Here is a 25545-nt window from a genome sequence, read left to right as displayed (position 1 = left end):
TTGATTGAATCCAGCAAGACAATTCTTACATGGTTTTTCACTTTTCATTCCTTTTGTTTTAGATACAGTTTTTGGTAAAGACTGACCAAAAAGAGTGAATGCAGCTTATTAAAAATGATTAAGACTTTAGGATAGTATCGGTGCAGTACTGTAATAATCTTCAAAAAGGAAAGTGTCTATTTTCAAAAACGCATGCTAGAATTTTTTTTTTTTAAATGACAACCAATTATATATAGCACTGAAAATAATAACCATCTTCCCCAAAGGACACATGCATTTTATTTTCCATTTTATTTATCTAAGGAAGGAAAAATGCATGTCAAAGAGTTGGTGATTTTTAGCATTAGAATTAAAAAGATACATTAAAATGTGATAAATAAAACAGAAAAGCTGACTGTTTCCATTCCAGCAAAAATTCAGTGCTGCATAAAATCTGGTTGATGAACCTTAATCTTAAAATGCTTTCTGGACACCACTCAGAAGAAAAATAGGTTCCTATCTCCGAATATGTTTCACTACAATTTTCCTTTTTTTTTTTTTCAGGGAATAAAATACCTGTGTATCCCTGCTGCAGATTCACCCTCACAGAATCTGTAAGTATTTAAAACAGTGCTCAATTTCACCACTATTATCTAGATAATAGTCCAGTATTGTTTAATGGAAGCAAAATATATCTGTTTGGATTTGCAAATATATCTCACTCCTTGACTTCTTTGGAAACAACAGTCTAGTCTTTATGCTATCATGTAGATACAGGTGTTTGGGAAAACATAACAGGGAATACATGTCCCTATCTCTGTTGTAAAATTTCATTCGGTACGTTAGTTGTTATAACTATAAAAGAAATTGGCTCCAGATTTCATGGGCGGAAATCTATAGGATCACATTAATAATGGCAGTACTGAATTGAGTCTTATTAGCATCTGGCTTTGGTTAGGAAGAGGAAAAAAAAATTTGCACACAGCAACCTATTGGCTTGTGAAAGACCAGTCTGAAAAAGAAAGCTGTGCTCTTGAAGGTTGCATGAAATTTCTCTGAAGTAAACTTTTTTTAAAAGGACATTTTAAAAGCCAACAACTAAGGCATTAACGTCACGTAACAAAGGAGGACATCAGGGAAAAGATGAAAAAAGATTTATCTTTTTATAACATGGTTTTTGGATGAATTGATGCTAAAAGCTGCATATATTAGAAAACCCTGTATACTGTGTAGTGGGGTCCCTGTATTAAGGAAAGCCAAGAACAAAAATATCAATGAATCTTTCCTATGTTTATTTACGAGGGGAAAAAATACTTTCAATCTGATGCACTGGAAAACTTTTACATTAATGGAGTTTACTAAACTGGTCCTAATTGCTGTTGGTGTTTCGGTGGTTAAAAAGAAGCCACCTTGTGCTTTCTGGTTAGGCGTCTGGATAGATGAATAAGAAATAGAGACTTTGGCTGACCTTTTTGATGGAAACGCTTTTTCTACCCAGAGTAATGACCTAGCAGAATCTGAGGCAGCCCCTCAAATGTTCAATGATCTCCCTTTCTTTTTTGAACCTGGGCTAGCCTTTTGCGGGCTACTTAAAGGCCTGAACGACCATAATACTTGGCACTTCTGTATGTACATTTTTGCTGAATCACAGATGAGCTAGGCCTATTCTCAAAAGGCTTTTTACTTCACGGCAGAACTGCTCAGACTTGCAACTAAAGTGGAATGATACAAGCTACCCAAAGATGAATATCTTTGTGACAGCTGCGCTTTGGGGTAGCCTTCACTGTTTGTACTGACGAGAAGTAAAGGAGAGGAAAAGGGGGAGAGGAGAGGCACTTCCTGATAATCTTGATTTGTAGAGAAACAAAAGTAGTTTCAAAGGGCCTGCCTGGAGCCCACGGAAGGAAACGGAGCGCTGCCTTTTCGCTCTGAACAGAGTGCTGCCTCTTTCACCCTATGCTTTCGAGATATATTTTTAGCATATTTGCTTCTCTCATAGAACAGCGAGTTCCCAGTTGCAACTACATCAGTTGACAATTTCAGCTCACTGGATACGAGCAGGACTCATGTTTTTTTCCAATCTTTTCCCAAGTGATGGTTCATAATACACTGCCCACTGCATCAGCTTCTTAAAATGATCCTAATATTGCCATATGAGAGGCATTTTTGCTCTTTCCATAGGGGTCAGTGGTTAAATCCAAAACTAGAGCGCTCTTCTCATCTGTCTCACCTCTCATCTTTCCTACTACCTTCTCCAATTGGTATATTATGATTTATCAACTGTTGTTTGTATCTTATGATTTATGAATGTATTGTATAGCAATAGCACTTAGACTTATATACCACTTCATAGTGCTTTACAGCCCTCTCTAAGCGGTTTACATAGTCAGCATATTGCCCCCAACAGTCTGGGTCCTCATTTTACCGACCTCGGAAGGATGGAAGGCTGAGTCAACCTTGAGCTGGTGAGATTTGAACTGCCGAACTGCAGCTAGCAGTCAGCTGAAGTAGCCTGCAGTGCTGCACTCTAACCACTGTGCCACCTCGGCTCTTTAATCCTATGATTTAGGATCTATGACTTAACACTTTGTTGTTTGTATGTACACTGAGAGCTTATGCACACGAATTCCTTGTGTGTCTGATCAGACTTGGCCAATAAAGAATTCTACACTTATTTTTACATACAAGCAGTGCAAGTCATGCCATGATCTTCCCCTTTTTTCTATTCTTCAAATGTATTGGGCAATGATTTCTGGGACTTAATAGCCATTGGCTGGCAGGACATGTTGGATTACTGTTAATTTTCAAGGGAGGCGAGTATTATAATATTGTCTTCTGATTTCATCAGGCACCCAAAGTAACTCTATCAGACCTCTGATAAATCTGATCAGATAAGACTAATCTGATGAGTCGCCATGGGCAAATAGGCAGCAATATAAATCAAATACATACATACATACATACATACATACATACATACATACATACATACCCGGGGTGAAATGCTCCTGGTTTGGACCGGATCACCTGATCCAGTAGCGATGGTGGCGGATGGTTCGGAGAACCGGTAGCAAAAAGCCCTGCCCCCCCCATGCCCAGCTGAGCCGCGCAATCTTCGGCCGAAAAAATGCTTTTAATTTTTTTTTAAAAAGTCTCTGATGATCGTGCGGCTCAGCTGGGATTGTCAGAGGCTTTTAAAAGCATTTCTTCGGCTAAAGAGGTTGTAGAAAAAATGGTTTTAAAAGTAAAAAAAAAAAAGTTGGCTGTGCCCACCCAGTCACATTATCCCCACCACCACCAAGCCATGCCCACAGAAATGGTAGTAACAAATTTTACATTTCACCACTGATACATACATATATAAATACATATACATAAATAAATAAATAAATACATAAATAAATACATAAATACATAAATGAATAAATGCATAAATAAATAAATGCATAAATAAATACATAAATATATAAATAAATAAATCTCAGTCGGTCAGTCATTCCTAAAAGATATGTTGGTTAGCTTTTGGACCAAAGAAGGCCTGATATTTAAATTAAACTGTTAATTCCCCCCCTCTCTCCCCAGCTTTACAAATAGTGTGCTAAACGAATAGGAGAAATAGGAGGGAAGTAATTTAAAACTGAGAGTTTAGGTGCATTTAAAACAGTTGAAATGCTAAGCTTTATTAGGGATGCTAGGTTTGTCATAAACTGTCTGAAGTGAAATAACAAAGGGGCCAAATTAGCCTTCCTCAAGAGGGAGTGTCAAATCAGTGCTCTTAAAGAAAATATTCTCTATAATGTTGAGGAAAATGAGAAACAAGCTATGTAAACTTTATTCTAAGATTCTGGAGCTCACCTGATCTGCTTCACCAATCTGATCCAGACTTCCGTAAATGGTCTATTATGGTCTCCAGGGTTGTTCTAGGTGCAGTTCAACCTGACTTGGTATCTCAGAACTGAAAAGAGTATCAGAAAAAATGAAGTTCTTTTTTAAACAAGAGAAGAACAGGAAATGTGGGGATGGTTTTATTCCTATGCAATTTCTCCATTCACCCACTTCTGTGTCCAGGACGATCAGCAGTAGCCCAATTACAAGAGCCCAGTCAGGCTGTAGCCAGGTCTGTTTGTCATTTAATCTTTATAGACCTACTTCCCCACCATGGTATTTTTTATATACAACAAAATATATTTTGTATTTATATTCAGCTGTGCTTTCCATTTGTTGTAAGAGACCTCTACAGAAACATTTTGGATCTGAATCACCATAGATGACTAGAAATGAAATGGACCAAGTTCAGATCCATCTTCTAAATGAAAATCAGTTCAAAATAATTGTTCTTTACTCATGATCCTGGTTTTGTAGTTTACACAGAAGAAATGTTGACCTTGAGCCTCCCAGCCTCTCAATCATTTAGTTACAATTTTGCCCATTGTTATGTCATGCAAAAAAATTAAACTTACTTTTCATGAAGATTGATGATTATATCAACCATTATCTGCATTTTGTGGTGAAGGTACTCAAGCAAATGCACGGGTTTACATACCCTTGAATGACATTGAGGATATAAATCCATTTCAGTTTGGCTCTGAGTTTCCTTTAGTTGCCTTAGGCCAATAGAAGGATGAAGGAAATGCAACATTGTTTATTCTCCTGTCAACAGCTTTTAATACCATCATCCACGATATCCTTCTAAAGCAGCTGCTTGGGATGGAGTTGGATTGATGTGTTTTAGTTGTTCCAGTGTGGAAGTCAGCTTTTATTCTTAGCCCTTTTTCCAAAGCAGTGGAATTCAGTTTGGGCCACTTATTAACTAAGAAAAAAAAAACTTAGTTTGTTTATTTGAAGGATAAATGAATTGTGACCTTTTTGAAGAACATACCCAGATAGAGTTACCTTCAGAAGTATTTTAAGTATTGTCCTCCTGAATTGCTTGATTTGAATTAGTTAGGAGTTTTTTTAGCTTTTCTCCAAAGGCAGACATGTGGGAATCCTGTATCCAGGGGAAAAAACACCCACACACCAGTGGTGAAATGTAAAATGTGTTACTACTGGTTCTGTGGGCGTGGCTTGGTGGGGGGTAATGTGACTGGGTGGGCGTGGCCAACATTTTATTTTTTTTTACTTTTAAAAGCATTTTTTTGACAACCTCTTTGGCCGAAGAGATTGTAAAAAAAATGCTTTTAAAAGCCTCTGACGATCCCAGCTGAGCCGCGCGATCATCAGAGGCCTTTTTTTTAACTTTTAAAAGCATTTGTAGAAAAAATGCTTTTAAAAGTAAAAAAAAAAAGCTTCTGATGATTGCGCGGCTCAGCTGGGCATGGGGGGGCAGGGATTTCTGCTACCGGTTCTCCGAACCACCCACCGCCATTGCTACCGGATCGGGATATCTGGTCCAAATCGGCAGCATTTCACCCCTGCCATACACCTCCTATCAAATTATGTTTCTTGTATGGCATAGGCTTATTGTTGTGTGCTCTAGCCTTCATAGAAGCTTACCCTCTGAAAGCAAGGCTGAGAAGTTTCCCACTATTAGTGAAAATGTTTTTTCCAGACTAAGAGAAGGGGGAAATAAAATGTTCCCCACTTGTGTTTTAAAAAACAATGAAAACTGTACTTTAGTGGAGCGCTAAGCATGGAACTGGTTTAATTATCACTCCAATAATCCCTACATGCCTCATATACTGGTACTTGCATTCTTTTTATTGTAGATACATGTACATGTTTTAAATTGCTGTGTTGCACTCTTTGTGGCATCCTAGATTGTTTGGCGGTGACTGACTGTGACATGTATATTGGCTGTTACTTTAATTATGCGATTGAATTGAAAAATGGCCAAACTAGTTGAGTTCTATTTAAGACCAATCTCAATATACTTGGCTATGTAGAGGGAAGTTTTTCTTTTTGAGGGTCACATTCTATGTGGCTCTGCTGATTGTGAGAGCGGCCAGAGCTAAGTGGAATTCAAGTGAACCCCTTGTTTCCTCTCTGTTCCTTTCTTCTTCCCTGCCCAGAAGTCCATTAAAAGCTCGGATCTCTTTGTTAAGTATGTGTTAATAAAACTTAGAAATTATTACAGCAGCTTTCCCAAATTTTGTTTGGGATTAGAGAGTTGAATATCATACTGTATGATGCTTTTTCAGAATTTATTTCAGAATGATTTTTTATTGTAGGGCAGGGGTGTCAAACTCAAGGCCCACGGGCCGAATCTGACCCACGGGGTTCTTAGATCTATATCGCAGGTCCCCCCCTGGAAACAGCACTGGCCCGTGGTGCCTCTCCCAGAGAAAAGGAGCACGGGAAGGCCACGGGCGGCCCTCCTGTGCTCCATTTTTGCTGGCAGACGGTTGTAGGAGGCCATCGCGGCCAAAAACAGAGCTCAGGAGCCAATTTTTGCTGGCAGAGCTAGGCCACCACAGTCACCCCCGACACGAGTGACGTTGAGTTGGCCATGCCCACACTGGCCCCCTGAGGTCAAACACAACTCTGATGCGGCCCTCAATAAAATCAAGTTTGACACCTCTGTTGTAGGGCTTTCTTACCTTGCGTAATAAGAGAAGCTTTATTTGGGAATGTATGTATAAGACATTTACATTTTATGGGGATCTATTATATAATATATATATATATATATTTGTTGGTTTTCGCGGCTGTTTGTATGTAGGTCTTTGGTTATTCGGGTTTTCTCCCATGTAAAATTGGAGGTGTCTTGGTAACGTTTCAACGAAGTCTCATTCGTCATCTTCAGGCTGGTGTTTTCAGCTTCGGGCTTCTAGCAGCAATGTGTGTGATCGCAGCTGTTTCTTCCTTTTAACTGCCAGTGGGGGTGTGAACTGATTGGGTGGGAGCTTGGCTGTGTTCTGATTGGGTGGAGGTGTGTTCTGATTGATTGAGGGTTTGGCTGTGCTCTGATTGGATGGGGGGTTGGCTGTGCTCTGATTGGCTGGGTGTGTGTTCTGTTTAGGTGGGGGCTTGGTTGTGCTCGGGTTAGTCTGAGTAGCAGGGGGATTTGAGCTGGTGAGCTGCGTTGCTGTTGTTTGGCTTCGTGTTCGTGGTCGTGCCACATCTTCATGGTGGGTGTCAGTTTGCTTCATGTATGGATTGGAGGGGTTTAAAGTGGCTAATGATGCAGCTGTGGTCTGGCTTCTGGTTTGTGGTCATGCCTCATCGGTGTGGGTTTGCTTTTTGCGTGGATGTGTGGTGGTGACATCCTGTGTGGTTTTCCTGAGTGTGGGTCTGGTGTCATTCTTTGTGTTAGGGACTCGTTTGTCAATAAGGGCGGGTTTCCAAATGGCTGGTAGGCGGGAGGTATCATCTCGTTTATTCATGCTGTGTGGACATCTTCACCCAAGTGCCAATCAAAGAAGCCTTGACAGCTATCCAAAACAAATATAACCCCTCCAAGCACATCCTAGATCTGACCAACCACTGCCTATCCAACACATACTTCATCTATAACAGACAAAAATACAAACAAATAGAAGGAGCATCCATGGGATCACCCCTCTCAACTGTCATTGCTAACCTCTACATGGAACACTTTGAAACCCAAGCTCTAGAAAAATCTGATCACAAACCCAAACTCTGGCTCAGATACGTAGATGACACCTTCATAATCTGGCCACATGGGAAAGAAAAACTGGACAACTTCCTCACACACCTCAACAGCCTACACCCCAAAATACAGTTCACCATGGAAACAGAAGCGAACAACCAACTTCCCTTCCTGGATGTCTTAGTCTACAAAAAATCCAATGGCTCCCTAGGACACACCATCTACCAGAAGAAAACACACACAAATGGCTATCTGCACGCACTCTCACACCACCACCCAGCACAGATCAATTCCGTAGCCAAGACACTCATCTCCAGAACAAAACGCTTAGCTGACGAACAACACCTAAAAACCGAACTACACACTCTCACTAATGTACTAACATCCAATGGATTCCAAAGAAATAAGATTACCAATCTAATCCAAAAAGAAACCCCCACTAAAATCCAAGACAGAGAACAAGAAAACGGCAAAGCCCTCCTCCCATACATAAAAGGCACCACGGACAGAATCAGGAAGATCCTCCACAAACACAACATCAAGACAGCATTCTGCAGAAACTGAAAAATATACACCATCCTAAGAAACCCCAAAGACAAAGTTAGAAAATCAAGGAGTATATGAAATCCCATGCACCGCCTGCCCCACCACATACATCGGACAAACCAACAGAAGAATAAGTGCACGCATTGAAGAACACAAGAACTCAGTCAGAAAAGAGGAACCAACTTCTTCCCTGGTCCAACACCTCAAAGCCACAGGACATGATATTGACTTTAAAAAGACCAGAACTATCGCCAAAACTGAACAACAGAATAATCAGAGAAGCCATCAAGATAGAAAAACGTCCACACAGCATGAATAAACGAGATGATACCTCCCGCCTACCAGCTATTTGGAAACCCACCTTTATTGACAAACGAGTCCCTAACACAAAGAATGACACCAGACCCACACTCAGGAAAACCACACAGGATGTCACCACCACACATCCACGCAAAAAGCAAACCCACACCGATGAGGCACGACCACAAACCAGAAGCCAGACCACAGCTGCATCATTAGCCACTTTAAACGCCTCCAATCCATACATGAAGCAAACTGACACCCACTATGAAGATGTGGCACGACCACAAATACGAAGCTAAACAACAGCAACGCAGCTCACCAGCTCAAATCCCCCTGCTACTCAGACTAACCCGAACACAATCAAGCCCCCACCTAAACAGAACACACACCCATCCAATCAGAGCACAGCCAACCCCCCATCCAATCAGAGCACAGCCAAACCCTCAACCAATCAGAACACACCTCCACCAATCAGAACACAGCCAAGCTCCCACCCAATCAGTTCACACCCCCACTGGCAGTTAAAAGGAAGAAACAGCTGCGATCACACACATTGCTCCTAGAAGCACGAAGCCGAAAACACCAGCCTGAAGATGACAATGAGACTTCGTCAAAACATTGCCAAGACGTGGGAGAAAACCCGAATAACCAAAGACCTACACACACACACACACACACACATATATATATGTGTGTGTGTGTATGTGTATGTGTGTGTGTATATATATATATATATATATATATATATATATATATATATATATATATTATATATTATATATTATATATTATATATATATATAATATATATTAAAATATATATTTATATTTATATTTATATATCTATTTTCTATTTAAATTGCAGTTTATGTAAGACAGAGATCTACTTCAATAGTTTTAACTGTTTCTCTAAAACACAGACTGCATACTAGAACATTTAGCTTAAATGTAGAAAACTGAGGTGTTGGCAACTAGTTGGCAACTAACGAAATATTTTGGCTAGGGTTCTATCAAACTTGCACGTCCAAGAAATATAGGGAATACACTTATACATTCATTGAAATATCTTTTTAAGTCCATCCAAGTCAATTTGATTATGTTCACTGTTGCCCCAAACTGGTCCCAACACAAACCGCTCTTAACTTCTTGAATTCTACTAGTAAACTTTCTACTTCTTTTTCTAGAGCAAGGCATTTTAAAGAAAGCATTGCTTTTATCCATGAGTGTCGGCTTAGTGGTGAAGGCTGTCTTGTCCACTGGTATGTACTTAACAAGAGGTTCTAAATTGTATTCTTTCATTTTTATGGATACAAAGTACTGGTCGTCCTCGACTTACCATCACAATTGAGCCCAAAATTTCTGTTGCTAAGTGAAACATTTGTTAAGTGAATTTGGCCCATTTTATGTCCTTTCTTGCCACAGTTATTAAATGAATGACTGCATTTGTTAAGTTAGTAACACAGTGATTAAGTGAATCTGGCTTCCTCATTGACTTTGCTTGTCAGAAGGTCACAGAAGGTGATCACATGACCCTAGGACACTGCAACTGTCATAAATATGAGTCAGTTGTGAAGCCTCTGAATTTTGATCGCGTAACCATGGAGGTGCTGCGATGGTCATAAGTGTGAAAAATGGTAATAAGTCACTTTTTTCAGTGCCGTTCTCATTTCGAACGGTCACTAAATGAACTGTTGTAAGTCGAGGACTAGCCGTAATACATTGATTTCCCTTTGAAGCTGTGTATTTCTGTTTTGTGACATTACTGGATATACTAGTGTCACTCTCCCTGTAGGTTGTCTTAGAAAAAAGTAAAACTTGGTTAAGCTCCTCCCAAAGTCAATCTTCCTAGTATGGGATATGGTTCTCCCACTAAAATACTTGGAGAACTATGTTTTTTAAAGGACTGAAGCAGGAATCGATATCATGATAAGAATTCTCGGAGTCTGTGTCAATTAATTTAATAAAGTTGAGATGTTTTGTAGGGTTTCTCTCACTTAAATTTTCCTAACTTAAACACTCAGGTTTCAGAGCCTGCTTTGTACTCAGTCTGTTGGTGGTGTTGACTAACAGCTGCCGTCCACAATTTTAGAGCAGAGTTTTTCTAGCCTTACCTGGAATTGCCAAGGATTAAATATGAGATGTTCTGCATGCAAAACATGTGCTCTCTCACTGAACTGCAGTTTCTTTTCAACATTAGTTCATTCATATCTCATGTGGGTTTGTTTATTCTCTTGGAAAGTTTACCATGCTTCTTTTCTATCCAGCCATGGTCTTCAGTTTATGACATATTTTCACCTTGCATCTCTTTTCACTTGTATTGGCATGGTGATGCAGTCTTGCCGGTGTTTCCAGGAGTGCAACCTTGGTTGTGGCCTATATAATGACTGTCACCGATTTTGGCTGGGAGGATGCATTGTCCATTGTCCGAGTGTCAAGATCATATGCCAGTCCAAATACGGGCTTCCAGCAACAGCTTGAAAACTTTGAAAAAAATGACGTGGCCCAGGTAAGTTTTTGGGTCCTTGGCATCTCCAGCTTAAGTTAGAAGCCATGAATCAGCTCTCATTGCTATAATAATTATTTTTGTTTGCTCTGAAATAGGAATTTTGCAAGCTAGTTGCTGAGCTGCATAACTTATTTTCATGGCTGGGATCAGAATGAGCTTTTCTCAATGTAGAATGTTGATTTGATTCACAAGACCCCTGCTTCCATTCAGACAAGAGATGGCCGTTTCATGGAGTGGTTTATCTTGTGCAAATGCCAATAACCTTTACAGACTGGGGGCCTGATGTGCCCACATTATTACTTGGAATACACTTGTTGTGCATGACCTTCTGAAGCCAATCTTCAGAATTTTGGAGAAATTGGTATTTACTTTTTTTCGTAGGGCAATATGCTAGCAAATGCCAAGATGTGGATGAAGGATGGAATATAGGCACCATAAAACAGTTGGTGGTGGCTCATATGACTAGACACATGCCTTGGTTTAATTTTCCATGTGTCCCAAAAGTGCTTTTCCAAAAGACAGTTGGATTTTCTTGGGGTTTTTCCTTTAAAATGTTTCACTACTTATCCAAGAAGCTTCTTCAGAACTGAAGAAGCTTCTTGGATGAGAAGTGAAATATTTTCAAGTCCAGTTGCCTTTTGGAAAAGCATTTTTGAGACAACAGTGACCTGGATGATTGAGAATCTCCATAGACCAGCAGGATGTCACTCGTGTCGGGGGTGTCTGTGGCGGCCCAAGTGCTCTTCCAGTGAAAACAGGCTCCCGGGCCCAGGCCATCGTGGTTGAAAATGGAGCCTGGGATGGCCATGCTTGGCCCTCCCGAGCTCCGTTTTTGCTGGCAGAGGTACCGCGGGCTGGTGCTTTGCTGTTTCCAGGGCAGCCTCGCAGGCCAGATCTAAGCACCCTGAATCTGGTCTGCGGGCCTTGAGTATAACACCCCTGCCATAGATAATTTTTTCATGTGGGATAGCTGGATCTAGCCACTTCTATTTCCCTAGTGCCCAAGTGTGCTACTGGATCAAACACTCTGAATGGATTAGCCATCAGACCAATATTGTTGCAGCTCTCAGCTCATAAATCTAAAGCCTTCTCTAACTGATCCTCATTTCCAACATATCAAGTCTGTTATCCAAGTGTAAAAAAATTGGGACGCAAGCCATATTTAATTGTTTCAAAGTCTTGGACCCTCCGGACTGTACCATTAGGTGGTAACCTTAATACAACAGAAGGGGAAACAATTTTAAATACTTGGAGCTTAATAATATTAGTTACTTTTCAGAACTGTAACCCATTGCACTTTATTGAGAATTAGAGTAAATGGAAATATTACTGACTAGGGACATTAAGGGAATTTCCAATCTGGATAGCTCCCTCTTTAATTTTCAACTCTTGCAATAATTTTATAGTTGATAGTTGATAAAATGCTCTTGCATTTCATAAATAACCTTTTAAGAAGATCAGTAGATTTTCCTTTCTCTCTCTCTCCATCTCTCCCTCCCTCATTGAATTTCAGTGCCATAATTTCTTCACTTGTCTTCACATGAATACATTGACTTTAAAAAAGGCACTAGCTTAACATAGCCATATAGTCCCTGCAAATTCATGATCACTTAACCAGCTTAGTCCATGTATGAGTATATTTTAAAACTACAGCTTAATTATGACTTTTCCGCTCCTGAACCCAGATTGCTTTGCCTCTCCCATATTAGAGACATGCCCAGTGATCCTGACAGTTAGAACAATTAACCAGTGGAACAACTTACCTCCATAAGTTGTGAATGCTCCAACACTGGAAGTTTTTAAAAAGAGATTGGATAATCATTTGTCTGAAATGGTATAAGGTTTCCTGCCTGAGCAGGGGGTTGGACTAGAAGACCTCCAAGGTGCCTTCCAACTTTGTTATTCTATTCTATTCTATTCTATTCTATTCTATTCTATTCTATTCTATTCTATTCTATTCTATTCCATTCCATTCCATTCCATTCCATTCCATTCCATTCCATTCCATTCCATTCTCATCATGGTATGTAACATGATGATAATGGGTATCTACTGCTGAGGGACAGAGCCTGAAGATCCTGAGTTCTTGCAGTCTCACTTAGCTTCAATTGCAGCTTCTGCCCTGCCCTCACTGCTAAATTGTGATTGTTCACTGTGCTAAAAGGAAAAATAGATGGAGAGTCCACCTACTCCTAAATTTGATTGTGTAACCCTGATCAATGAAAAGGAGGTTGGACCAAGCTTTCCTTTGAAGCTGTATTGAGCCATTTCAGAACAAGGATCTTTTTTAAAAAATTCTCCTTCAGAAGATATCTTTCCCAGTCCCACAAAGGGAGATATTTCCTGTTTGTATTAGCTAAAGAACAAACAAGGTGACTTACATCCTCCTTCTCTAGCAGACAAAAATATATTGTTGTGGATTCAGTATCCTAGTATGGAAAAAGCTCTTAGAAAAAACTAGGGAAACTGCCTTTTCTCTATAATGGGGTGGTCAGGAGGCGCTTTTGTCATCAGCCCTGTCGAATTTATATTTACTGACAAAGAAATTCAACACAAATATAAATAAATATAAATTCAACACAAAAATAGTTTGTTGCGAAAGCGATTGCCTGCATGTATAGCAACATAACATGAGAAGAGCCCCTTCCCTTTTCTTCCCCAAAACTCAGTTGTAACTATAGTTTGCATGATCCAGAGAATAGTAGCCAAACTCATGAAATTTGATTAAATCCTAAACTGAATTAACTATGTCCAAACAAATACCACGTTGGGCATATGTACATAGACTTGTACAATACGTACAATCAGTTAAGATCCACAAGACACTGGGACGCAATAGAAGAGAATATCTACCTATAGCTCAGGATTGGACTGTGGAGTTCTTGGCACTCACTGAGCTTGAGTGTTTACTTACAAACATTTCGTTACCCAACTAGGTAACCTCATTGGTGCAAGACATAACTTCATGTTGTGTGAAGCCAGCCACTGTGTAGGGCGTAATCTTGTCTGTTCCCATGTTTTGGAATCACACTTCCTTTGTTCTCATGTTTTTATCTGGACCAAGTCTGCTATTATTTTCCCAAAGGTGCTTTTTCAAGAGGCAACTGGACTTGATTGTTGTGATGAGAACAAACCCATCAGGACTAGATTCAGCAGTCCATCTGCATTGAAGAGTCACAGGCCACTCTTTTGAGGACAACAAAGTCCACATTTTGGACACAGAGGACCGCTGGTTTGAAAGAGGGGTCAAAGAGGCCATCTATGTCAAAATTGAACAGCCCTCTCTCAACAGAGTGGGAAGGATACGATATCATCTATCTCCAGTTCCAAGAAGGCTCCACGCCCATTTGCACCACTCAGGTGACCCTGATGACACAGATAAAACAGGTGGCATTAATGACTCACTAAAAGAATGCAGATGATCAGTTGCCTGCAAGGAGTATAAATCCTTCCATTCCCCGCCATCCAGTCAGAGCTGAAGAAGCTTCTTGGATGAAAAGTGAAACGTCTTCAAAGAAAAAACCAGAAAGTCCAATTGTCTCTTGAAAAAGCACCTTTGGGACAACCATGACCTGGATGACTGAAAATCTCCATAGACATCTGCTTTTATTTGATTTTGGTCCAAATCTTCTCTTCTCTTTTGCTATAGTACCTTGTCTTCCATATTATTGGATTCAGGGGAGAAAAAGTCAGACATCTTGATGATATCATTATTCTTTTTGTTGGATTGTATCAAACTTTATTAAAACAGAATGGCTTTCGTGTAGATTTGTCATTCATTTTATAGAAGCACTTGATCATTTCACTGAGCCAGGTGTTGCTAGGTGTAGCTGTAGCTGTTGCAAAAGGACTAAAAAGATGCAATCAACTCTTGTTGATTACCAGATAAAAAACATTTTTTTTGCAGAGTTCTGGATTCAGTTCATGACATCTCAGGCAAGAGAGCTCTTTAGAATAAGACTGCATATATAAATAAATGAATGAATGAATGAATAAATAAATAATAATAAATAAATAAACAAATTAATTAATTAATTAATTGATTGATTGATTAATTAATTAATTAATTGCGGCACTCCCCATGCGAGGCGCCTCGAGGTCGACCTCTGCCCCCCTGCCAAGACAAACTCCGAACGGTCGGAGAGGAAGGAGGAGAACCACCGCAGTACGGTGCCCCCTATTCCTAACCCCCTCAACTGCTGATAAGACCTTCCCACTGCAGTTCCAGCTATGTAGCTATTCTTATTATGATTATTTCTGGGCTGCCTTTCCATAAATATCAGCAAGATTATATGATATAAATGAACAGACAGAAGATATTAAAATATTAGATATTAAAACAATATTGTGGTGGGGAGGGGTCCAATGTATTTCTAGAACTGTTCTATGGCAATGTAGGTGTTCTTATTACAATTATTTCTGGACTGCCTTTCTCCAAATGTCAGCAAGATGGTGTGATATAAATCAACAGACAGAAGTTAATAAAACTATTAGCTATTAAAAACAACATTGTGTTTGGGGGAGGACTAATGTATTTCTAGAATGGTGCTGCTGTTTCAGCTGATCTCTGGTGCCTATTATGTTACATGTGACAAGTGCTTTTCTTCTGGAAAATAGCTTCTGGATATTTTAATGGATAAAGTGTGATGTTGTTTTTTCCAGGTGCTTTGCAATGCTCTGAACAGCTTCAGTAAGGGTAGTGTAGAAATACTCTTTTTAAAAGCCACTACTAGCAATTTAATTAGGCTAGGTTTTTAATATCCTTGGAGGAACATCTGACGGCTGTAGCCAGGGGGACCTTTTGTCAGGTTCGCCTGATTCGCCAGTTGCGGCCCTTTCTTGATCGGGATTCGCTGTGCACAGTCACTCACGCCCTCGTCACCTCGCGCCTGGACTACTGCAACGCTCTCTACATGGGGCTCTCCTTGAGGAGTACCCGGAGGCTCCAACTGGTCCAGAATGCGGACCATTGTAATCACGAATGTAATCACGGGAGCCGCCTGGCGCTTCCATATAACACCGCTCCTGCGTGAGCTGCACTGGCTCCCAGTGGTCTTCTGGGTGTGCTTCAAGGTGTTGGTTACCACCTTTAAAGCGCTCCATGGCATAGGACCTAGTTATCTTCGAGACCGCCTGCTGCTACCGATGACCTCCCACCGACCTGTGCGCTCCCACAGGTCATGGTGACCCCCAGGGGGAGGGCCTTCTCTGTGGGGGCACCTACCCTCTGGAATCAGCTGTCCCCAGAGATAAGGAGAATCCAAGACCTCGGTGCCTTCCGCCGTGCCCTTAAAACCTTCTTTTTCCAGCAAGCCGGGCTGGCTTAACATATTTTTTAACATATTTTTAATTTTTAATTGGTTTGTTATCTTAAACTGGGGCCAAATTAATATATATCCTTTTCATTGTTTTTTAATGTTTGTATTGTATGTTTTTATCTGGCTGTACACCGCCCTGAGTCTTTCGAGAGAAGGTGCGGTATATAAATTTGAAATAAAATAAAATAAAAAAATAAAATAAATATATACAGTAGTGGCCAAAATTGTGGAAACCTTTTGGGAAAAGTGTATTTTTGAGGTTTGATGGTTAATAACACCACCTTTTTTTTGAGAGTTTCAAGATAATCATATTCCATTGCTGGAATGGCCTGGGAATAGCCCAGACCTTAACCCGATTGAAAATCTATGGAGCTGACTAAAGAAATGTGTTACTCAGAAGCAATCCAGAAATAAAACCTAGTTAATAGCAATCATTCAATCCAGTGGTGAAATCTAAAATTTGTTACTACCGGTTCTGTGGGCGTGGCTTGGTGGTGTGACTGGGTGGGCATGGCCAATTTTTTTTTAAACTTTGAAAACCTTTTTTTCTACAACCTCTTCGGGGAAGAGGTCCCAAAAAAATGCTTTTTTACAACCTGGGGGAAGGGGGCAGGGATTTTTGCTACCAGTTCTCCGAACCACCTGCCTCCATCGCTACCGGATCAGGCGATCCGGTCCGAACTGGGAGCACTTCATCCCTGATTCAATCTTGGTTTCACATTATAACAGCTGCAGAACTAAAAGGCTTGGTTAATTCCATGGGAAGACGTTGAAAGGCCGTAATTCATGCTAAAGGTTACCCAACCACGTATTAACTGATGTGACAATTTTTGTATATCTCGTTTTTTCTACATGTTTCACTTTTCTTCTTTATACTGTAACTGCTATTCTAATAGCAACTCCTTCATAAAAGTTATTGTATTACATTCTTGATTAAATTATCTTTCCATTGATATATAATGTTATGGTATTACTCAAAAATAAAGTGGTGTTATTAGCTAGAAACACTTTTCCCAAAAGTTTTCCACAATTTTGGCCACTTCTCTCTCTCTCTCTCTCTCTCTCTCTCTCTCTCTCTCTCTCTCTCTCTCTCTCTCTCTCTCTCTCTCTCTCTGTGTGTGTGTGTGTGTATATGTATATATATATATATAATTCTTGGGTATAATACTATATATTGTATATCTCAAATCAAGGTAAGTAAGTCTCATCTTACACTAAGATAAACTGCTTTGATATAAAGCAGCTTCACGCACAATGGCTGGATTCACTTTCTATGTTACAGCATGATTTGGTTTGGTTTGGTTTGATTTAGTCAGATAAGCCAGTTATGACTTACTCATTCTTCTAAAGCAGTACAATGTGTAAACCTAGCTTTGTAGTGGTGAAATCTGGGAGAATGTCATTCTTAAAAAAAAAAAAAAAACAAAGCCAAATGTTGGCCAAGTCTACAAAAGGCAGCAAACATGAGCAAAATTTTTCAGCTTCCTGCAATTCAGTTGATGCTTTCAGAAGTTGTCTGCCTGTTTGCTTGTTGCTAGTCATTTTGAACTTTGCAATCTGTGTAACATTTGACCACAGTCATATGAAATGTGCTATATATCATGCCATTTCATTTAACCGTTAAGACAGATTTGGAATATCATTGAATATACAGTAAGTTTTCAGTTATATATATATATATATATTCTACTAGGGAAGTATGTTAGATTTCTTCCTTGGGCACTGGAGCAATTTCTTGTTCCCCTACACAGGGAAAATATCTTTATCCTTTCCTGGGAGAAGCTGTAACTTAGTTATACATTTCTTTCACGCCTCTGGTACCATTTTTAGTGCTCATGTTCCAGCCCAACTTCTGATCTTTGATATTTACTTTCTTTTGTGTTTGCATAAATGACACAGATCATTTTGCCAACATATCAAATTGACGCTGAATAACATTTGAGTACAAAATATTTAGTGTGCTAAACTTGTGTTAGTTAGAAATGAAATGATTGGCAATGTTTCATATAGGAGGGGAGGTCGGCACGATTAAAAAAAAAGCTTTGCATTCATGCTGCTGTTCTGAATAGAAATTGCCAGTCCTGATGAGGACCCAGGTTGGCACTTGTTCTTATACTTGTTTTCAGAGGATTCAAATCTCACAGCTAACAATGATCATGATTAACAACCCTGTATATTATAGCCTCCACAGGCCTCTTTGCTTACTTTAAAATTGCTTTTTTCATGGTAGACACACAGGCTTCAGTGTTTTACTACAGGGGTTAGAAATATATGTTTGTAGAAGAAAAGTACCATGTATAGAAAAGACTTAAATATCTGTTTCTGTTCATTGTTCTTCCTAATTAAATGTTCCTAAATATCTATCTTGAATGTATTAAAACTCCCGAAACTTTCATTCTATGTGCATCAGAATCATAGTTACATCCCCGCACGTCAATAGTTCTGTGGGATTTCCAAGTACAATTAGTCCTCAACTTGCAACAGTTTGTTTAGTTACAACAGCACTGAAAAAAGTGACTTGCGACCATTTTTCTCATGACCATTGCGGCCTCCCCATGATCTCGTGATCACAATTCACTGGCATGTATTTATGACGGTTGCTGTGTCCCAGGGGTCGTGTGATCACCTTTTGCTACCTTCTGACAAGCAAAGTCAATGGGAAAACCAGATTCACTTACCAATCATGTTACTAACGTAACAACTGCAGTGATTCACTTAACAACCGTGGCAAGAAAACTCATAAGATGGGACAAAACTCACTTAAAAACTGACTCACTTAGCGACATAAATTTTGGGCTCAATTGCGGTCATAAGTCGAGGACTACCTGTATAAAGTGAACTCCACTGCAAGTGATGTAATGTCTTCTATGTGCCTTGAATTGCTTCTTATGTGCGTCTTATGTGCGTCTTATTAACATTTACCTACATAATTGGACTAACTCAAGTGCTGTCTTTCGAAGTTTAGACAAAATTTAATGTGTAAATTGTCCTTACCCAGTTTCCTTTCAACCTTCCTGAATTGTCTCTTCTGCTTCCCTCTTTCCAGTTCCGAGATTGGCTTAAAGCAAAGTATGGCGAAAACCCTTTGCAAGACAAACAAGACGCCGAGGCTCTTTTGCAGCAGCACAGACTCCATGCAGCAGATCCTTACAAATATGTCTGGAAGGCCGTGGAATGATATTGTTCCTTCGGTGACTGCCGATCATTTATTGTAACATTCGGGATATAGTCACAACTAAGCAGGGTAACTTGCGCTCACATCTTTCTGCACGTGCCGAAAAAGGATTGCTTGGAAAGGAATAATTCAGGGGAGGGCACAGGGGCTATTTGGGTTGTTATAATACACCTGCCTTTAAATATTTGAGGAGTGGGACTCCAGAATATGAACCTTGTTATACTCATGGTTGATCTTGCCTTTATTATGTGAAGGGCCTACTCTTTTTCCCTGCGGTGTGAAAACAGCAGGCCACACACTCATGGCCAAATACAGTTCTGCAGATTCCTATTCTTCAGGCTGCCTGCAAAGACAGGGTTTGGCACAGCTGCACTTTTCAAATTATGTAGGGTTTTTCTAAAGTGGGAGGGGGGAATGGGTACCCCAGGGAGCGACTTGTACTCAGCGAGAGTTCTGGTTTTGCTACAGCCAGGCCCGCAGCAGCAGAAGAGGCCTGTTTAAAATAGCAGCTCTGTTCTTCAGCAGTGAGAAAACGTTGCACCCAAATTAAGCCAGGTTCTGATGTAATGCATGGTTGCTGCTCTAGTGCGTGTATCTTTGTTTAGAAATGATTTTTAAAAGAGATTCCTCTCTTAACGCCTATTTGAATCGACTGATTACAGATAACGTTGCGGTATTTATTGCCCTGGTGTTTGTCTCAGAGAAGCTGTTAACTGTTTTTCTTTAATCCTTTTAGTACTTCAACAGGGGAGGACTATTGAAAGTATATTGTAATGTACAGAGTATATTTAAAGATGAAGACAGAATTAATAATGGCTAGAGTGCTATAATAATGTCGAAAATTCCCCCCCAAAAAAACTACTGGCAAAAGTATTTTATTGTATATTAAGTATCTTGATGAAGTTTCATGTTTGACTGCTTTTCTCAGTGGAATATATTCAATAAAAGCTTCAGGGTGTTTTTTTTTAAAAAATAAAGTGTGATGATATGTCACCACTTTTAGATGTTACCACTAATTGTGATAGAGAAAATGTTAAATAGTCAAACCGAAGAGAATATTCTAAGTATTCTGCAAAGACTGGAGATTGTCTTGGATATGATTAAATCTGCAGATTATATCGCATACTAGAAGAGGGAAAAAATACATTCAAATACATGCTTCTCATTACATGAGGCGTGTCAAACTCGATTTCATTGAGGACTGCATCAGGGTTGAGTTTGACCTGGGGGGGCTGGGGGGGCGTGGCTGGGGCATGGCCAGCATAATGTCACTCATGTCAGGGGCACCCCTCCCAGGCTCTGTTTTCAGCTGCGATGGCCTCCTGCAGTGCTCTGCCAGTGAAAACAACTCGGGAGGGCCGTCTCCCGAGTTCTGTTTTCGCTGGCAGAGGCACTGTGGGCCGGTCCTTCGCTGTTTCCAGGATGGCTCCGGGGGCTAGATCTAAGCATCCTGAGGGCCGGATCTGGTCCTTGAGTTTGACACCCCTGCATTACATCATAGAATCTGTCATTCTCTGAAGATCATTTGGATTCTCAGCCAAGAGCACATCAATGCCCTGTTTATGAAAGCACACACACATTGTCATTCCCAAATACATTCTAAAAACCAAAGGGGCATTACCTTTTCCTGTTAAACTCAATGTTGAACCATACACCATGCATTTAACATAGTCCTGTGCATGGTTTACCTCTTTCATAGACTGCTTTTACCACATTTAGTGACTGATTTGCAATTCTATATTCATATAAAATGTTCCATCCAAAGGTTTTAAATTTTATATATGTGTATGGCTGCCCAGCTTCAACAAAACATGAGTACTGAAAGTATAAAGTATTTAAAGTATAAAGTAATATAATGGTGAGCCAATGCACTCATCTTCCAATGAGAATACCAACATATGATCCAAAGAGCCAGGGCCTTTTAAAGGCTGTTGTGATCAGAGTCAACTGAAGGTCAGGAGGAAGTTCATTCCATAAGATAGGGACCACTATGCACCCTATTGGAGCATGTGAGGTAAGCAGATAGCCTGGGGAGAAGGTTCATCCTGCAAATAACTTGGCCACATAGGGCTTTATATGCATTTTGCATTGCACCAGGAAGTCTATTGGTAGTAAAGCTGGCCAAGTAATGGTGTTACGTGGACAACTACTCATGCTGCTGCATTCTGGACGAATTGTAGCTTCTGAGTTGTCTTCAAGGACAGTCCCACGTACAGTCATTGACTGAGGTGAGTGACCATAGAAAATAATGAATGAATGAATATAAAAAAATTAAAATCAACAAGAATTAGATCAAACTAGGTACTAGGTCCACGAACAGTAAAGAAGTGAGCTCTTTCCTTACTCCACCATCCACCTCCAGTGTAAAGTTCCCCCATTAGAGTCCAGCCAAGTTTGGAGACCCTTCTAAAAGTCCAAGAGGATGTGGGTGCATTTCACTTCTAACAGCAAAGTGTCAAAGTTGGGGGGGACCACACACCAGAGAAGGCTCTTCTCCTAAATCCCGCTACCTGAAATTCCTCAGCCTTTTCTGGACTGAGTTTGACAGCCAATCCCATTGGGGTGAGAAAGCTCCTCAGGGTAACTTGATCCAATGCCAATTAGTGTTCTGCAACACTGGTATCCCTATATCAAAAACAGTCCAACTGACAGGTTAGTGGGTCAGAGAAGTGAGATGAGATGAAGCTCCTCATTGTTGACGTTTACCAGATTTGCAGAAGACCTGTAGAAAATTTTATCATCCTCTTGTCCCAACTGGTAGAACATTTGTCAATTTCATCCAGGCTTCCAAATATCTCAAACCCATATATGGCAGCAAGGGGCTGTAGCACCTGCACCCAGAAGTATCCCAGAGAGTGTGCAAAAAGGTGTTAGAGCAGGAAGAATAGTATAGCTACCTTGTATTTCCTCTGTCAGGATAAACAGGGAAAAGCAGGTTAAAGCAGCTATCCCATTGCTTGCTCATAGCACGTTCATTTGTTAGTGCACTGGTGTCTTACCAGGACAGACTGTTGTGCCGGTGTTTCAAAATACTAGTGTTTCCAGGTGTAAATGGAGTCCTCAGGCCTGAGATGTTTCACAAAGTGAAGCACAGTCAGGATGGGGGTGGAAATATTCCTTCTGAAGAGGGTCAGGCAGCCCATACACTAGCCCAGGAGTCTCCAACAGGCTGAGGAATTCTGGGAGCTGAAGTCCACAAGTCTTAAAAGTTGCCAAGGTTGGAGACCCTTGCACTAGCCAACAGGACTGGGGGCATTACCTACAATGAAGTTAACTGGTTCAAACACTCCACACCGCACTGCGGTGTTCCTATCCTAGACCATCAGTTAGTCAGTATCTTTGCATGGGACAAACAGGACTTGTGGATAATATAAGAATATTTTTCCAATTATCCGGCACAAATAGCACCTTCAAGTACCATCTCAGATCATTGTGTTCATCTAAAATTCTCCACTGAAGCCTAGAAACATAGAAAATCAGTTCTAGAGATCAATAACGAGCTACCCCCAGGAATACGACTGATCCCGGACCTCCGTACTCTCCGTCGAGCTTTGAAGACCTTCCTATTTCAGCAAGCTGGGCTGGCTTAAAATTTTAATGGGTTATTTTATGGGCAAAGGGTTTTAAATTTTGGGAAGCCAATTTGATTTAATTCTGTTTTAATTTATTTTTAATTTTTATATTGTATGTATTTTAATCTTGGCTGTTCACCGCCCTGAGTCCTTCGGGAGAAGGGTGGTATACAAATTTAATAAACCTAACCTAACCTAACCTAATAAGATGAGAATTTCTTGAGAAAACTCTGGATTTCCTATTTGGGCTACAATACTAATAATGTATACTAGTAATCAATACTAGTGATATGTTCTTTTTTGTAAAGTATAGACCAGAAATATGAGAGGTTTCTGCAAACAGAATAATCCAGGGACGAATAAACATTTGTGGTGATTGCTGAATATTTTTCTTAAGAAGGGACTTAAATGGAACAGCATCCTGAAGAAGGGCATGACTAGTTGCTGCATTTGTAATACAGTAGGAGTAGTTTATCGTCTGTCCCAGTTATTATTCTACTTAGTGTGCCTCAAGATTCCAAGTACATATGGTAGCCAAGAAAGATACATCAGAGTTGTTATTTTATGTTCCAAATAGGAAGGAGGACTGACCATAGGACCATCATAAAACAGCCAAGCAAATTCTGGCAGAATCAAAATTTGAACAATTATAAACAGAAAAAGTCATTGCTGAGCTATCTCTTTCAAATTGGTTTTAGTAGTAGTAGTAGTAGTAGTAGTAGTAGTAGTAGGAGGAGGAGGAGGAGGAGGAGGAGGAGGAAGAGTTATTGATACATCCAGAACTTTATGTGGGCTGGTGATAATAGAAACTGCAACCCAACTCACTTGGAGAGACCTTGGATTAGAAAGATTGAGAAATTATGTGTTCATGTTGATGTACACCAGCAGATTTTTGAATTTGAAGTGGCTATGGATGTAGCATTGAATTCTGTTTGTGATATATACAATATATATAGGGATCAACCCACATTTTTCTTCAGCTGTACCCACGTGGAGTGAAAAATCATCTCCTATATGATGATCAAATTAAATGAAAAACAAGTTAATGATTCAGCAGGCGTTGGGTCAGCGAGTCATTCAAGATATGTAGATGACAATGGTTAATGCCTTCGAGAAAGAACATGAGGGAAACTGAAAGATCACAGTCATTGGTGGTCTAAGGCCTATGGCTCAAAAATTCCATGCTCTTCCTCCCTCTTTCAAGTCCTCTCACAGCACGAAGCATTTCTAAATTTTGTCAGCTTCATGCTGATGGTTTAAAATAAACTGATTTAAGTTTACTGCCAATGCTTCAGTGGATCTAAGGGACATTCCAAGATGAATAAGTATCATGCAGGCCTAAGTTAATTCAGGTAACTGAAAATTACTTTTTATTCTTCTTTCTCCTCCTTTTTTTTAAACTCCCCCCCACTATTAAAGTGCTTATTAATGGGCCTTCTACCTTCACTATGGGTCTATAGAGTGGTAGGATTCAAATAATTTAACAACCAGTTCTCTGCCCTAATGATTCCTTCCAACAACCAGTTCACCAGATTGCTCAGAAAGTTAACAACCAGTTCTCCCGAAGTAGTGCAAACTGGCTGAATCCCACCACTGGGTCTATAGCAGTGGTGGGTTGCCCCCGGTTCAGACCGGTTCGCAAGAACTGGTAGTAAAACCAGTGGGAGGCTCCGCCCACCGACCCGGATGTTGTCAGGAAGCTTCTGCGCATGCAGTCCCATTGCAAACCGGTAGTAAAGGTAAGCAGAACCCACCCCTGGTCTATAGATGTAAAATTCCCAAAATTCTTAAAATTGATTCTGAAAATTGGAAATTCTGAGAATGCCAGTTCTAACATCTATCTAGTGGTTGCCCAGTTAAGGCTCTACTTTGTTATCTAAGAGTACTTTGCTTTGCATTTGATAAGTACAGGATTCTTCTGTAAAGCTCCAGTAAGGAAATATACTTCCCTAAGCTGGTATCATTCAGGCATCTTTGATAGCAAGTCTTAGGGTCAGTATTTACCATGCTAGGTAATCACTTGTCTTTCCAGAAATGAGTGTGTGAGGATATGTGATTATCACTGATAGAATTTTTTTTTGGCATGGGTATGTTGCCTTCCCCTGAAAAAGCTTTGTAATTGAGACTTTCCCATCCAATGCATCTACCAATGGACTAGTAAAAAAAAAAAAGTTTTTCCATTATTTCTGTGACTTGGACTGGAAGAGGAACCTATGATGAACCCTTGTCAATTTCTCCTGGTGAAAAAAGAAGAAAGTTCCACCATTGTACCCTTCCATTAGTGAAGTTGTTAAAAAAGGGGGAAAAACCCGGAACTTTACTTTAATCCTCTCACTTAGCCTATAAGGGGAAAAGGAGAAAACGCTTGCTAATTTCACTTCTTCCTAAATTTGGCTTTCAAAAAAGATTCACAGTTCCTTTAGTGAACCCTTAAGGAAAAATAAAAATATCCAGCCTATCCCTGTTATACCAGTGAGCAAACTTTCTTTCCTTCCAGCCCTGCAGGATAAAATGGCTGTGGAAGACACTGATTGGTGATTGGAGATGAAGTAACATTGAGGTAACTTGGTTGTACAGAACAGTCCGTGGCATTT

At 40.1% G+C, this 25545-nt stretch overlaps 1 protein-coding gene across 1 annotated transcript in view; it reads left to right on the top strand.

Moving 5' to 3' along the window:
- The window catches only part of DUSP22 (dual specificity phosphatase 22), a 44348-nt gene extending 23992 nt beyond the window's left edge, over window positions 1-20356 (top strand). Inside the window, exons 4-7 of the mRNA XM_034429068.2 lie at window positions 544-593; window positions 9565-9639; window positions 10715-10886; window positions 19251-20356. Of these exons, the coding sequence (XP_034284959.2) occupies window positions 544-593; window positions 9565-9639; window positions 10715-10886; window positions 19251-19382 (429 nt within the window). The 3' untranslated portion in view covers window positions 19383-20356. The remainder of the gene's footprint in view (window positions 1-543; window positions 594-9564; window positions 9640-10714; window positions 10887-19250) is intronic.
- The last annotated feature ends 5189 nt before the right edge of the window (window positions 20357-25545 follow it).

This window comes from Pantherophis guttatus, chromosome 3 (genome assembly GCF_059756535.1).
Source record: "Pantherophis guttatus breed Tessera chromosome 3, ASM5975653v1, whole genome shotgun sequence".
NCBI classification, from domain to species: domain Eukaryota; kingdom Metazoa; phylum Chordata; class Lepidosauria; order Squamata; family Colubridae; genus Pantherophis; species Pantherophis guttatus.
Note: the sequence above shows the minus strand (reverse complement) of the source record. Positions and strands in the feature narration are given on the sequence as shown.